At 40.7% G+C, this 15075-nt stretch overlaps 1 protein-coding gene across 1 annotated transcript in view; it reads left to right on the top strand.

The window, feature by feature from the left end:
- The first annotated feature begins 525 nt into the window (after window positions 1–525).
- POLA1 (DNA polymerase alpha 1, catalytic subunit) overlaps window positions 526–15075 on the top strand; it is a 185327-nt gene continuing 170777 nt past the window's right edge. Inside the window, 12 exon segments of the mRNA XM_036382543.1 lie at window positions 526–603; window positions 2007–2131; window positions 3058–3154; window positions 3627–3707; window positions 4485–4600; window positions 4844–4906; window positions 6300–6398; window positions 7269–7464; window positions 7684–7861; window positions 8767–8945; window positions 12343–12455; window positions 12902–13018. Of these exon segments, the coding sequence (XP_036238436.1) occupies window positions 573–603; window positions 2007–2131; window positions 3058–3154; window positions 3627–3707; window positions 4485–4600; window positions 4844–4906; window positions 6300–6398; window positions 7269–7464; window positions 7684–7861; window positions 8767–8945; window positions 12343–12455; window positions 12902–13018 (1395 nt within the window). The 5' untranslated portion in view covers window positions 526–572.

The following is a 15075-nucleotide window of genomic DNA, read 5'->3' as shown; positions in this document are numbered from 1 at the left end:
AATCGTGTGGGAAATCCCCGTTTTTAACGTTGTTGCAGGTGATTCTTCACCTTCATGCTCCAGCCTGGCTGCAGCCTTTATCAACTGGCATCGGCCACCGCCTTCTCCGAGCTCAGGAGATGTATTTTATACGTGACATTCAGACGAGATACATTTATGACAAAGCATTTAAACATGGCTTTGTCCCAACTGCGGCACCGGACCCGTACGGGCTATGGGCCCTGCAGCACATGGAGCCCTGCTCAGACCCTTCAGACTCGCGGGATACTGCGGGCCCTGGCGCCAAAAGAACGCCGGCAAAACCGGGGCCGCAGCAGCGGGCCCAGCGCAGCCCAGGCCCGTGCCCGGCGGTGCAGGCCTCCCGCAGGAAGCGGCTCCGCCCGGCGCCGAGCGCCGCTCCCGCTGCGGGCCCCGCGGGGGCGGGCTGGGCCGGGCCGGGCCCTTCCGCGGGCCGCGCTCCCTCCGCGCCCGGGGCGGCCCCGCCCCCGCGCCCGCTGATTGGCTGCGGCCCCGGCGGCGGCGCGCGGGGCTCGCGTCTCGCGCCACTTTCGGGAGCCTTTGGCGCGAGCGCCATGGCCGAGAGCGGCGCTCGGGGCCCGGACGGTGAGACCCGGGGGCGGCGGGGCGGCCTGGGCTCCTGTCCTTGTTCTCCTGCCTGTCCTCGTCCCTCGCAGGCGCTGGCGTTTCGCTGTCAGGCGGGGGGCGACCGGGCAGCGGCGGCGGGGCGAGGGCGAGCGCGCGCGCACTGGGCGCGGGGGCGCGCGTGCGCGGCGGTCGGTCGGTCGGTCGGTCGGTCGGTCGTGGTGGGGGCGGACAGCGCCGCGCGAGGGTCCCGCGTCCCTCTGGGGGGGCTCGGCGGGACCGCGCCCGCGCTGCCCCAGCGGCGGGACCCGCTCCGGGCGGGCGCGGAACGGGGCGATCCGCCCGGGGACGGGCTCGGGCCGCACGGCCCCGCGCCGGCGGTGCAGCCCCGCGGGCTGGGGCGGCTCTGCCCGCTCGTGTCTCAGCCCAGGCGGCAGCGGCGGGCAGCGGTGGCCCCGGCTGGGGCTGGAGCACGCGTGTCCCAGAGGAGCGCGTTGCCTGAGGCGCTGGCAGTGAAGGCGGAGCATTAACAGAGATAAACGCGTCCAGAGCGGTCTATGCTGTTCTCCCCCGCGGGGCAGCAGGCAGTGCAAATGCCCTTTTTAGCAATGCCGATCCGGCCTTCTCTCAGCCGCGCTGCCGGGGTGCAGCTCCGGTCACAGGGCGATGTCCTGCTGCCCCCAGGAGGGGAGTGCCCTGCTCTTCTGGCCACCTGGGTCTCCTGTGCCTGCACGGGGTGTGCAGCTCCTCACACCGAGCCCGCAGCCTTGTCCCCGGGTGCTTGTGTGCTGCTAGGACTTGGGTTGGCCCCGTTTGTTCCCTCTGGTCAGATAAGTGTTCCTCTCCAAATTAAGGGAAAGAAAAAAAGATCTGGAGAAGTAGAAAGCATCTTTCTGGGGAGAGCATTTGGGAGGGAAGGAAGTGGAAGAGGAAATGGGGTGTCAGCTGTCAACAGATTTCTAGTTTGTCTCAATCTGGTCACACTCAAACGTTGTGGAAACCGCCTAAAAACATCGCCTAAAAACATTGCTGCTTTGTAGCAGTGTAGGCCTTCTCCAGGTCTGGTGTTCCTGAGTTGTCATGGAGACATGCAAAATAAAAGGAGCTGGAAATTCCCAAGGAAAGAGTGGTGGAGGGATTTCTTACAGGGAGAGGCTGATGGGATTCGAGAGGTGCTTTGGAAATCTAGGTGATAGCTTCATGCTGAATGTGAGCGGCATGAGAGGGCTGTTTGAGCTCCCTGTCAGGCCATGCCCTCAGTATCATTCCAGAATTGGTTTAGCCATCTGTGACTGAGCTTTTAGCCAAGTAAGTTGTGGTTTTAAGCAAAACTGGAGTAATCTATTAATGCATCACTGACACTTAAGCACCAAAGCTAACAGCTCATTGTTAAACTGATTTCTCTTGTTTTTAATTAATTACAGCTATGAGTGAGTCTGGAAGTTTTGCAGCATCACGTTCTAGACGTGAGAGGAAGAATAGAAGAGGCCAGCAAGAAGCACTTGAACGTCTGAAAAAAGCCAAAGCTGGGGAAAAATTAAAATATGAGGTGAAAATTCCTCATCTTTTCTTCTTAATTAAAAGTGAATGTGAGCTGAGCAGCTTAATCACTGTTTATAGATATGTAAAAGTTAGAGGAAACAAAATAAGCCTTTCAGATCAGCTTTTGTGTTTTTAATAGTGTATGTTTTTCTGAGTGTAGCTGTAGTTTTCTGCTTTCTAATATAATTTATTTGTTTCTTTCTGTTTTCAAACCAACCCAGTTTTGTTAACTGCCATTGCTTGAGAACTATGCTACAGGGAAGGGCCAATTCTTAAAATTACATAATTAATGGTATGAGAGGAAGTATTTTGTTTTTAAATCTCAAATGATATGAAACTTTAATTTCAGAACTTTACATGACTGAAATCCATTAGTATTTATATGCTGTGTTTCCACAAATAGACCTCAATTTAAGTGGAGGAAGTAAAACCTGGCAGTGTAACATTTATACTGTAACATTGTCCAGTCGTGGTGCCAACAGGAAGTGACTTCCTCATTGAGGTGAATAAATGTAAAGAAACCAGAAGTCCTTAGATCATTAACATGCAAATTTTCTGTGAACACTCTGCTTGGGTACATCAAATCCCTTTCCTTTTTGTTGAGCTCAGATTGGAGTTTGAGACTAGAGCCAAGGCCACAAGTTTTCACTGCTAGGTTTTTTATTTTTTAAAAATTGTTTTTGGTAATGAAATGAGCAATAAAGCAAGTAGCTTTCAAATAAAACTCTGCCAGTGCTTCAGTAGATTTTGAATTTCAGTATACTGTGATCATTTTAAGAATTGATAACTTGTCTTTTATCACTGCCAAAAGTTGTGAACAGTGTAGCAGTGTAGGAACCCTACATGCATTCTTGGGAACTTTTACATTCTGCCTGATGATCTGCAATATTGAAGGTATGGAAACTGTTAATCCTCAGTATACCTTAACTGTAGGTTGAAGAGTTCTCAGGTGTTTATGATGAAATAGATGAGGATGAATACTCCAAGATGGTCAGAGACCGTCAGGATGATGACTGGATTGTTGATGATGGTAAGTTAAAATTAATTTGGAGAGTTATTTTGGTTCTAGTGTTATAATTCAATTAGGTTTCATAATGTTCATGCTTTGAGATAAATTATTGTTAGTATATTCTTAAAATTTGTTTTAGGAGACAAGAGAAAGGCATTCTTTTAATAGAAATTAATCTTGGATTGTTCTCATAATAGTCTGTTAGTATGATAATGAAAATATTTTCCCATGAAGACCTGTTGTTGAAATTTTATTTCCAGTCATCAGTGTTACAGTTTTACCAAAAAAAAAAGCACTGTTATTGATAATTTCTTATTAAACATGTAAAAATATATTTAGTCTAATAGAGGATACAGCTGAGAGTGCTGTATTTAATACTTGCTTTTGTAACTTTTGCTCTGTATTAAAGGGAGGAAAGTGCTTAATATGTAAAAAATTCAGGAATGTCAGAAGACAGAATTTAAACCACAGTTTTTAAACAATTTTTCTACAGATGGAATAGGTTATGTAGAAGATGGAAGGGAAATCTTTGATGAAGATCTGGATGATGATGCTCTTATTTCCAATAAGAAAGGTAACGTGCATGTGACCACTGGAGATTGCCTGCCAGGGTCTTTTAAAAGATACCCAAAATGGGCAACTTCCTGCCATCAGTAAATGTGGTAAATATGGTCAAATGACAGATGACTTTGTGTTCTTACTTGAAGCTCTGTCATTTGGTGCCTGTGGATTTTATTCAGCCCCAGTGATGCAGAGGATGGAGGCTCACAAACTGAGGTCACATCACTGTTAGCTGCTTCAGCATGACTGGGGCACTGCTGCTCAGTCTGCTGTGGAATGGGGATTCACTTCTAGAAAAAATGCATCTGGGAGGAGTCTTGGTTTTCAAAGCCAGTGCCTAAAAGATGGGTGGTTTCTCTTGACCACTAAAATACTTGCATGCTTGTAGGAATCTAGGATCGTATGGTTTTCCCATTTTTAATGTAATCTGGTGGCAAACTGAGAAACTGAGTCTGATGTTGAGAATCCAAGCCTAGTGCCAAACTCCTGGACAGTCATTTTTTATTCCCTGGAAATGCTTCCATGTAAAGTATCTTTGTCCTTTTTCTGGAGTATGCAAAAGGCATCTATGACATGATTAGCAAAGAGAGGGTGATGAGAGGGCTTTTCATTTTTTTATGTGCGTGACAGCTCCTACAAAGCTGAAAGATGACTAGGCTTCATTTCAGCCAGAAGTGCAAAGGTAGAAGGGGCAGACTACCTTGGCTATCTATCCCTGCTAATAACTGGACCTGTAAACATTGAATTTTTTAACGTGAAATGCACATTTTAAAATTTTTTGTTTTGTTAGGAAAAGGTGGCAGAACATCTGCAATTGATAAAAAGAATGTGAAAAAATCTGTGGTGTCAAAGCCAAACACAATTAAGTCTATGTTTATGGCCAGTGCTGGGAAGAAAAACACAGATGTAAGTTTTTACATTTTTGAATTTAAATATTTCTGACTTGTTCACAGTTTTAGTGGGAGTGGAGTAAATCAAAGACCCACTTTAGTTTCTTGTCTCTAGTGAGACAAACTTCTATTATGATCTCTTGTGTATGAAGCATTTCTGAGAATGTTGTGTGTGTTTTGTGGAAATCCTCTTAGTCATTTACTGCTGATTGGGTTTGCACATGTAACTGAGAACTGTTTGGCCAATTTCACCTTACAGAAAACTGTGGACCTGTCCAAGGATGATTTACTTGGGGATATTCTTCAAGATATTAGTGCTGAAGTAAGTATGTTAATAAAACCTGTTGGAAATAATCATTAATCCATTAATTTGTCATGGAACACACCAAGAAAATACATTTTTTTTGTGAAACTAGACAGTCTAAGACTGATTTCATCCATAGCACATCTCATTGATATATTCCACATGTGTGTGCTCTCTGCCTGTTGTCTCCACCGTGCAGATGTTGCATGACTGCATTGCTTGGTAAGGCAATACCTCTATAACCTGATTACAGCTTGTTTATATCAAGATGATGTGGAGCCTGTACTAGTGCAGCCTTCAGGGTTTGAGTCACTGTGGAGTGAAAGAGGGCTTGGCTGTCTCTGAATTGTGTGCTGTGTATCTGTCACCACACCTCAGCTGTAGGACATCTCCATCTGAGCTGTATGGGAGGAGCTGAGGGAGCAGTGTTTCAGAAGGTCATGTAACCTGAACCTCTGTCTGCCTCCTGCTTCCCATGATTTCCTGCAGGGGACCAGCTTAACACTCCCTTGGAGGCAGGAGTGCAGGGTTGGACTGTCTCAAATATGTGATGTCCTTTTAGCAAGATTTCTTAAAAACAGAAGGGTTGCTCACACGTAAATGTTGAAACTGCTGTAGTAGTGAGATACTGAGGTGGAACGTGTTGGACCATAATAAGCTGAACATGTTTTTTCAGCCCTGTAAAGGCTATAGGATATCCCAATGTAAAGTTATTCTCTTAGTTTTGTGCTCTTATTATTTTACTCCTCTTTATGACATCTGATTGAGGCTATAAAACCCCCCATGACTATAAGCGCCCCGCCCCCTGGTATCATTAAAGAAATGCAATTTAATGCTGTCAATTTTGTGGAGCATTGATTAGGGAAAATAATTACACTGTGGCTTCTATTTACTTAAGTACTAGTTAGCTACTCTTTTTTTGTTGTTGTTACTGGTTTTAAAATTTCTGTTATTAACCGTCGATAAGGTCAAGTATAAAATATCTGTAAATAAGTTGTGTTTTCCTCTAGTGGAACAGTACTGAAAGAGCACTTCAGCCTTTCATGAGGCATGTATCTTCAATACTACTGCTTCAGCAGATATGAAAAGCAGCACAAATTATTCTGATACTTGTGCAATAAAGGCACAGTTAGCTATTGAAATTCTCACTGTTTGAAAACTTTCACTTATTGATGGCAGTTTTCCTCAGACTGTTTCCTCTCCCAAAAAATCTAGTGTGTGTCTTCATGGGCTGATTGCTCAGGTAACATTATTTTATGGGGCTGGGTTTCATATCAGGAGGTGTTTTCTTCATCAGCCAAAAATATTGGTGTCCCTCTTTCTCTTGAAAGGAAAATGTTACTAACCAAGGCGAAAGAAAACACTAAACAACTCTTCCTTTTGTCACTTTCTCTGTTCTTTCAATATTCAGACAGTTCAGCTAAGTCCACCACCAGTTATAGTGCTGAAAAGGAAAAGATCTGCTGGAGTACCACTCAATCCTTTCTCTGTACAGTCCCAAACTCCTAAGGTAAAGGGGGGGAAGAAATGTTCTCATTATTAATAAGCGCTAATCTGTGTTTTTGTTGATTTCAATACTGTTGACTTTTGTTTCTCCTCCTGGAAATTAACTTTCTCCTAAGCTTCCATAGCAGTGTTACAGTGTAACTTTGTGCTTTTTTCTGCATTGCCTTTCATGTGAACACATAAGCAGTAGAATTAGTTTTGTGTCTGTAGTATAGTAGGAGTTTGTAGCTGGTACATTTGACAGGTGAAACTGTGTTACAATGTTCAATGCACCACGTGAAGGTGAGTTTCTGCTCTGTCTTTTTCCAAAGAGTCGAAAAGACCCTTGTGGCAAGAGAGCAGGATGGGAGGTGAAATAAGAAGTAGTGTGGAAAAGGATAAGAAACCAATTGTTTGCAGAAATGGAAAACAAATGGAAAATTGTTGCTATGGATAGAAGTTTGCCCTAGTGGAAGATTTTGGAGCAAGAGGAGGATGGGCTGCTGAGGATGGAAGGCTAGCATTTTGTTAGGATTTCTGGTAAATGGAAAGGACTTTATAGCTGGAAATATGAAGAGATAGTTGGTAATGGTCTGTAGAAGGAAAATTGAGTTGTGTAGATACATCTGATTGGTGAAACCTTCTGTGACATCAGCTCCTATGTTGAAAACAATCACCAGTGCTACTCATCTTAACAGTTGTCTTCAAAACTAGAAGTAATTGGAAAAAAATGGGGAGATGTAGTAAGAGAGGATCATGGTGCAAAATATGTGGAACTTTTCCTCCACCCCTGGTTACTAGATCTGCAAATAGCAAGTGAAAGGTTTTGTTGTTTATTTTTTTCTTCTTTGCTCTTACAAGGTTATTTTTAACTCATGGTGGAAATGTTTTTCAGGTAATCACCCCTATATCAAAGAAAGCTCCTGCTCAAGTCAGAAAGGAAACTCCTCCTCCAGCTTCATTTCATCCTAAACACCCCAATAATACAGCAAAATCTGTCAGAGTCTCTGAAAATGAGGACACCAAGAATGTACAAAAACCTATAGAAAATGAGAGAATAGTGAAGGCAGTAGGAGAGAAAGCTACTAAAGGTATCAAAAGTAAATGAAAACCCAATTCTGGAAACTTTAAATGTGGTCTAGTAGTTTTAAAACACTTGTTAAATTGTACTAGTTTAGATAGAACAAAGTATCATATTTAAGCTATCAATACTGTATATTATGGTCATGCTTATGGTGTGCTATCTCTGCATACTGCTGTAGTATGCAGTGTGTAATTTTGATGATTCAAGCCTTTGGTTCTACCTGCAGCACTTCCAGATGATGATCAGGGAATGATGGATTTTGATGAGGAGGACTTTGATGAACCTATGGAAGCAGAGCATGTGGAAACTATACCTGAGACAGCTGAAAGCTTGAAAAGAGACAGTGAAATTGAGAAGAAAGAGACAGAGCAGCTGGAATCAGAGAAGAAAGAGACATCTGTCTTGTAAGAATCTCTTCTGCTTCTTTTTTTTCTTCCACTAAGAAGGCTCTCAGTTTCCATTCACCTTAGATTTGGCTTCATATTTGCTTTGCCACAGGGATAATTGTGATATAGACAGAATGATAATAATGCTATGCAATGCTTTTTTCTTCATAGTTACATTAAAAATAGTAACATGCTGATAACTACTTAATTGAAAAATATTTGATGTTTTTGGGATCTAGCACGTGATAACATGTACTTCAGCACACTGAAGTGATTCAGTGTAAGTGTTGAATAGTGAACTTTGATGGCAGTAAGCAAAACCAAGGAATTTCTAACAATACTTACTCCAAGTGAATCTGAAAGTATTTTGTAATAGATGTAGGTAAAAGTTTTGTTGCTAAAAGTAATGGTGAACAGCTGTGTCTTTGGAAATAGGAAAAAAGGTGGGCTTTTCCCTGTTTCTGGATTTTTTTTAATGTTTGGAAAATCTTGAATCATATGTTTCCATAACAAAATATTCAAACTGTAAAATAATTGAATGATGAAAAAGACCTAAACATCTAATGACTGAAAAGGTAATTTTGTTGAAATAATCCTTTGTTCCCACTAAGCAACTTGTATAGATGGATGGATATATTTGATATGTGAAGACTTGAATTGACCAAGGCTGAAATAGCAGGTGACTGATTTTCAAAGCCTGCGTGTGGTATCTCAAGGCCCGTAGTTAAATGTGGGTGTCTCTCTTTGTGACTCCATCCCTCTTTGCAGAAGAAACCTGAGGGAACCCAGGTGTTGGGAATATTGCTTGGTAGTGGAAAGAGAAACAAAAGGTGTAAAAATATAGGCCTGGAAAAAATCAAAATGGTAATTACTGCAAAGGCACAATTTTAATTGTTTTTTTTATTCTTCTGCAAAACCTGCAGAAGTAGTTCTCTCCCAGGTCTCTCGTGTTGGGACAGAATTGATGAGGATGAAGCTGATCTAGTAGCAGCAGAAGTTCAACTGGACCCCAATCTCCTTCCACTTGTGAATGGGGAAAGTGATGACCAAGTCTTCAGATTTTATTGGCTGGATGCTTATGAAGATCAGTTCAGTCAGCCAGGTAACTGTTCAGCTAAAGGCAGAAAATGCTAATCTGATTCTTTTTGTTCAGATTTTCTTTTTTGAAAATTGAGGTTTTCAGACTTAACTGAATTACATCCAGTTGCCCTGTGTCTCTGTGTCTAAGATGTTCATCTCTTGTATTTCTGTACCTCTGTACAGAAGAGGCAGAGCAAGGCACTGTGATTATGGGAAGAATGTCATCTTTTGGCCTAGGATAGAGTTAGGGAAGTAAAAGGGACTTACTAGCACTGTTCAGTGTTGGTGACCTATTGTCTTTCTTAAAATTTTATACATTCCAGGAGCAAGCTGAAGTTGTTAATTTCTTGCTCAGTGATGCAACAACTGAGCATGCTTTCTTGTTTTTGGAAAAGTAGCTCAAAATTCATGTGGATGAATAAAAAAGCCTGTACTGTAGCAGTTCCATGATTTTATGCAAAGGAAAGGTATGTCTGTCAAGGGAGGAAGGTGGTCTGAAAAATACAAGGTCTGTCTTGTATTGCTTATCTCCTAATTCAAACTATCTAAATCTTGAAGGTTGTCTTCAAATTAAGATTGCTGCTCTCATAGTCTTAAAATTGCCTCATTCTGATCTCAGCTCTGACAAAACAGTTTGTGTTCACATCTGTTCTGAGCACTTCCCATCCATCCCCTCATTTCATCAGCAGCTTTAGGGTATTGGGTTTCTAGTTTGTGCTTCATGTGTGTTTACCAGAAGGTTCTTTCACGTGTTGTTGGAGGTTTTTTTCAGTTGAAACTGTAAGCATTGAGTCAGATACATTTCTTTGTTAACACCTTTTATTGTGAGTTGGGATGCCAAACTTAAATATGAGACTCTGCTGGGCTGAACAGCTTGGTGATGGGAGTGGTAATAATCATAGATATCTTGATGAAATCAATGGCTCTAATATAAAATTGCTACTTGTAAAGAACCCACTATTGTTATTTTTCCTTTTTTTTTGTCTTTTAAGTCAGTGATTGCTGAATGGAACATAATTATGAAAGGATTTCTGTTCCTCGCATGCAAGGAGTGTTCTTTTCTCATTATGACTTTTTCAGGATTGAATAATAAAGACTGCACCTGTTTTCAATTAGTAATGTAGAAGGGAAAATTTTGATACTGCTTTTTGTTTAACATGTTCATGATCTTTGTTTTTGCCTCATTTGCTGTGATGTCAAATGCATTGCCTGAAGAGTAAATATTATAGCATAATCATAAGACTCTTTCAAACTTAATGATTTTTTGGAGGCTTACTTTTCATAATTTCCTTTATGATCTTAGGCAGAGAACTCGAGAATTGTGATCCTATTAACATTTTAAAGAAATAACGAATAAAACCTTCCCTTATTTTTTCCCCTCTGCAAGACATTTTCCCTGTGTCTTGACTTTGCTTACCTTTTGATTCATTTAGTAGCATGATCTTTCTTTTCACAGGCTTTGATTTATAAGCTTTATTAGTATTTTTTCTTGCTTTATTCTTTCCATAGTCTTGCAGGGCATAGGGCCTGATATATCTCAGTTGATTTTTTTTTTCTTTTGGTTTTGCATGAAATGTTTCTGAAAACTCTTTGAAGTTAGTTCTGCTTTTACTGTCTGTGGGGGTGATAGAGCGTGCCAGTGTTCAACTGGATGATCTAAAAAGAGATCCTTCCATTCTAAATTAATCTAATTCAGTGAAGTCTGCTTATTAAGATCACTTATTTGTCTGTGCTAGAGTTGATAGAAGTTTGTCTTTGCAGTTTTTTGCCCTATCTTTGACTGGCTCATGTATCCTTCTTTCTACTCCCCTGTTTATATGTACCCCTCTGACAGATTAACTACTCCATGCTCTTAATATTTCCAGCTGTTCAAGCAGTCAGTTACTGTTTTGTGGTCTCTCTCTCAGTTTCATCTTTATGAAACAAACCTGTATCAGGTGGGGTTTTTTTTATCCCTTAACAAAAAAGTAAAAGATTGCTGGGGACAAGAACTTAATCTTCTTCCCTGTCACTTAGATCTGCAATTGGAGCTCTTTCTCGATACTTCTATTCAAACTGTCTAAATCTTCAAGATTGCCTCTGTATTAAAATTTCTTAAGATACTTTGTGCAGTTGAAACTTGTATCCTTGCTCTCATCATCTTCAAAACCGCAGCATTCTCTGTCCTTGACAAAAGTAGTCTTGTGCACATCTATTCCAAGCACTCAGAAAATGATTTTTCATAGCCTGTCACGTTGACTCTGTCATCCATCTTAGTGCATCTTCACTGATTTATCTTTGATCTAATGGAGTAAGAAAGGTGCCTTTATGTCTGATAGATCTGCTGGCAAAGATAAGTTATAACTCTTAACCAAGGACTTGTTTGTGCATTGCCAGACCAAGGAGAAATGCAGATTCTATGCATGAAACCCTGTTTCTGAGACAGTCTCAGCATGGATATTTCTGTTTTCATCAATAGTAGTATGCTGTAGCAAGACTCTCATCCATATAATCAAATTCCAAATTATTTGGAGCTTGAAGGGAATCCAGTAAAGCCAGGTTTCTGAGTTGTACTTAGAAGTTTTTTGTACTTGTAATTTGCAAACTGTTTGTGACAGTTGGGTGGTTTGATACTGTATTATTTTTAAGTTTGACATGATTTGATTAGCAGTTTGCAGCATTTTGTTCTATTGCCAGGATCTCTGGGCTCAAAGGTGTGCATGTACTGTAAGGGCATTGTCCACAGTGAAGTCGATTGCCACTGGTCCAGCTCTGTAGTCTTTCTGAGTGTCTCCCTTGGTTACAACTGCTGTCTTGGCACCCAGGATTCCTAGGAATGTCATGCATCTTTTGGTGTCCTCATTTGTTAAAAATAGTCACTTGAAAGCTGATCAGCTTCCAGTTTTTGTCTTAAGAATGTTTTTCTGCAGGTTTTATTGGTAATTGAGTCTTGATCTCAGGGTACTGAAGTGTAGGGAAAAGGAGTCAATTGTACTGGTCTAGCTGAGGAGTGGAAAGCTGGAGATAACACATGTTAGAGGATTGATTGACAGCATAGGCATTCTCATAATCTTCAGTTTTCACTGACATCTCTCTCCTTCCTCCCTCTCTCCAGGGATTATCAAACTAGTACAGGCAGCAATGGAATATCAGAGCAGAATTTTGAGACTGGCAGTGTAATGCCATTTTGGATTTTACATACCAGGTGTTACTATAGCAATAGAGGTAGAGACAGGAAGAATGATACAGGTGTCTGTTTGTAAAGCTGGTGTTTAAAACAACTTAGAATGTGCTGATGCATTGGAAAGATTTGTTGTTCAAGGGCCCAACACAGCAATGGTTATGTTTCAATGCAAGAACACATTATAAGCTGCTTCAAGCAAGATTAGAAATGATTAATTGCAAAACTACATATCAAATTCTTTGCCCTTCTTCCTTAGGTGTGGTATTTTTGTTTGGCAAAGTTTGGATTGAATCTGCAAACACCTATGTCAGCTGTTGTGTGACAGTGAAAAATATTGAGAGAACTGTTTATCTGCTGCCACGTGAAACAGTAAGTGTGACTTTTAAACACGTCAAACATAAGTGCCTTTCATCCTGCTTATGGCAGGTTGGGAGTTTAGCAGTGTCTATGGAAGCTGTTGGAAGCCAGTGTTGTCTGATGTAGGTGCTAAAGTCAAAAACAATGTGTACATCACATGTGAGCTGCAGGCTAGAGCCCTGTGACTTCCCCTGAGCCTAGCTAACAAAGGCAGACAATTTTTCACCCTTTGCTGCTTTGCAAATAAAGTGGTCTTGAAGTATTTCTAGAGAACTTAGTGCTTTTTAAACATTCTGTTTCAAGTAATATCTTCTAAGTTTGGAATTTCTTGGCTGATTGCGTTTTAGTTCTTCCTAAAAAAAGAGATACATGATTCATAATTGCAAAGTAAAATTCAACTTATTGTCATGTCTGTTGACATTTTTGTTAATTTGTAAAACCTCACTTCTGTTTTTGAGGAAATCGACCTATCTACTGGCAAAGAGACAGAGACTCCAGTAACTATAATGAGTGTTTTCAAGGAATTTAATGACACCATTTCACCAAAGTACAAGATCATGAAGTTCAAATCCAAGGTTTGTTTGCGAGCACCCTATTTGGTCATTTTCTGTTGTTTTCTGGATTGTGAGGTGGGAAGGCTGTTGAAACATTGTCCAGGGAAGGAGGTTGTGCCAGATTACAAATGTATAACTCCTGATGTGTGTAAATTTACCTGCTTGTAAAAACCATTAAAAATGCCTATATTCCTTTAAGAATGGTTAATCTGCAACATGGTTGTTCCACCAGAAGTTTAAACAATGCATTTGTAAATACTCACTCATTAGCTTCTTTAAAACTGAGTTGAGTGTCAGACTGGCTTGCTGAGCTGTTTCTGAGAATGCAGAACAGATAGAAGTTCTGATACCTAAAGCTTTAGTAACAGCTCATGTTGCCAGAGTTTATAATGAAAGATTGTGTTGTCCAGCAGATAAATCAGTACTCTAGGATTACACTGTCTTTGCATTTGATCAGACATCTTATTGAACTTTATCTCTTGGCATGTCTCATCCTTCTTCTCACCTTTGCGGATTTATCTTTTAGAGTGCATGCTGCTCAGAGTGGATTGTCATAGTGTGGCTGTGCAGGAGGTAACAAGTGAGGACTGTCATTCAGTCTTGAAAGCTGTTCTGTGCTTAGAGTGATGGGCAATAGTCTTAAAAGTGTTATTTTGCTGTGCTCCTGCTCAACAAATCTTTAAAATGACTTTGGATAAACAAAATGTTGCTATGATGGAAACTTTGCACATAAATTAAGATAATACTTGTCAGGAGTGTGCAGGAAAAGAGCTGATACTGCTGAGAATGTTGCAGATTTGGACTGAATTAGTTTGGCACTGAATTAGTGTGAGAGCTTTATTGTCCACTTACATAGAGTATTTGTCTTTTACAGGGGAGGGCAGAGGTGGGAAGCTTTGGTGGGGAAATATGGCAAACAGTCAAGTTAGGGGAAAAGTACTTCTGTTCTGACTGAAGTACTCAGAAAAGTTTATATTTCTTGAAGTAACTTGTCATTAGTCTGGCAAAGCTGATTTTCATTAGCTGTAACTTCCCCCATCCTGGCAATCTTGTGATTTTACAGGATTCATTCCTGAATAGTTAATCAGCAAGTGAGATGACAAGTAAAAATGCAGGAAGAATGGAATGTAACAATATGTAAATGAGGGAAAATAAAAACAGTTTGTGTGGTAATTCAGGTTGGAAAGATTCTCAGGAGGTCATCTCATCCAAAGCTAGCTAGAGTCATTCTGAAAGTTTCAGTTGTTAAAGTGAAAACGTGAGCAATGTTTCTCAAATACTGAAATCATGCAAGACAGGACATCTTTTCAGCAACTTGTAGCTTAGTGTGTTATTTACTGAGTTCAGGGAAAATTGATGTGACATCAGTACTTTGTGAAGCCTTTTTTTTTTTTTGCTCTAGCATATTTTTTCTCTCAAAACTGATGTAAATTCAGATTTTTCAGTTTTCTGTTATTTTTCATGTATAGTTAATTATAACATAACTACATGTGGGATCAGGAGTAAATTTATTCTGAAAGGAGTAAATTTAACAATAGATAAAAAGACAGGTTGCTGATAGCTCACTGTTCAAAAATCCTTTCAGGAATGAGGGAGAGAACTCAAAGAAAATTTTTCTTTAAAAGAGAGGAGTACACCTGTACTCTAGAAAGGAAAGAGGGAGAAAGATCTCGAAAGATGCAGATCTGCTTACAGAATCTTGGGAAACCTCCATCTTTTCCATGGTGTGCCAAGTGAGAATAATGTGAATGAGGTAATAGAGTAATGTAGTTGAATATTCAAAGATGGCTCTTTAAAATCAAGGTAAAACCTGTCAAATTTTTACTGAGCCTACACAGAACTCAGGGCGAAAAGACCCAACAATCTTGTCTGGGAACATGGCTGCAGCACATGTGGGTCCTTGGATGTAACACAAGAATGGGGAAGTGGGAGCACTAAGACACTGTTGAGATTTTCCCTTAAATATTGTAACACTTGATCACCCTCATTAAAGGGTGAAAGGAAGGAGGAAAGATTAACTCAAGAGACTACTGGTACAAAAGATGGCAATTACAAGGATGAGACAAAAGGACAGTTAT

Source organism: Molothrus ater, chromosome 2, assembly GCF_012460135.2.
Source record: "Molothrus ater isolate BHLD 08-10-18 breed brown headed cowbird chromosome 2, BPBGC_Mater_1.1, whole genome shotgun sequence".
NCBI lineage: Eukaryota > Metazoa > Chordata > Aves > Passeriformes > Icteridae > Molothrus > Molothrus ater.
This window is presented reverse-complemented; position numbering and strand designations above follow the sequence as displayed.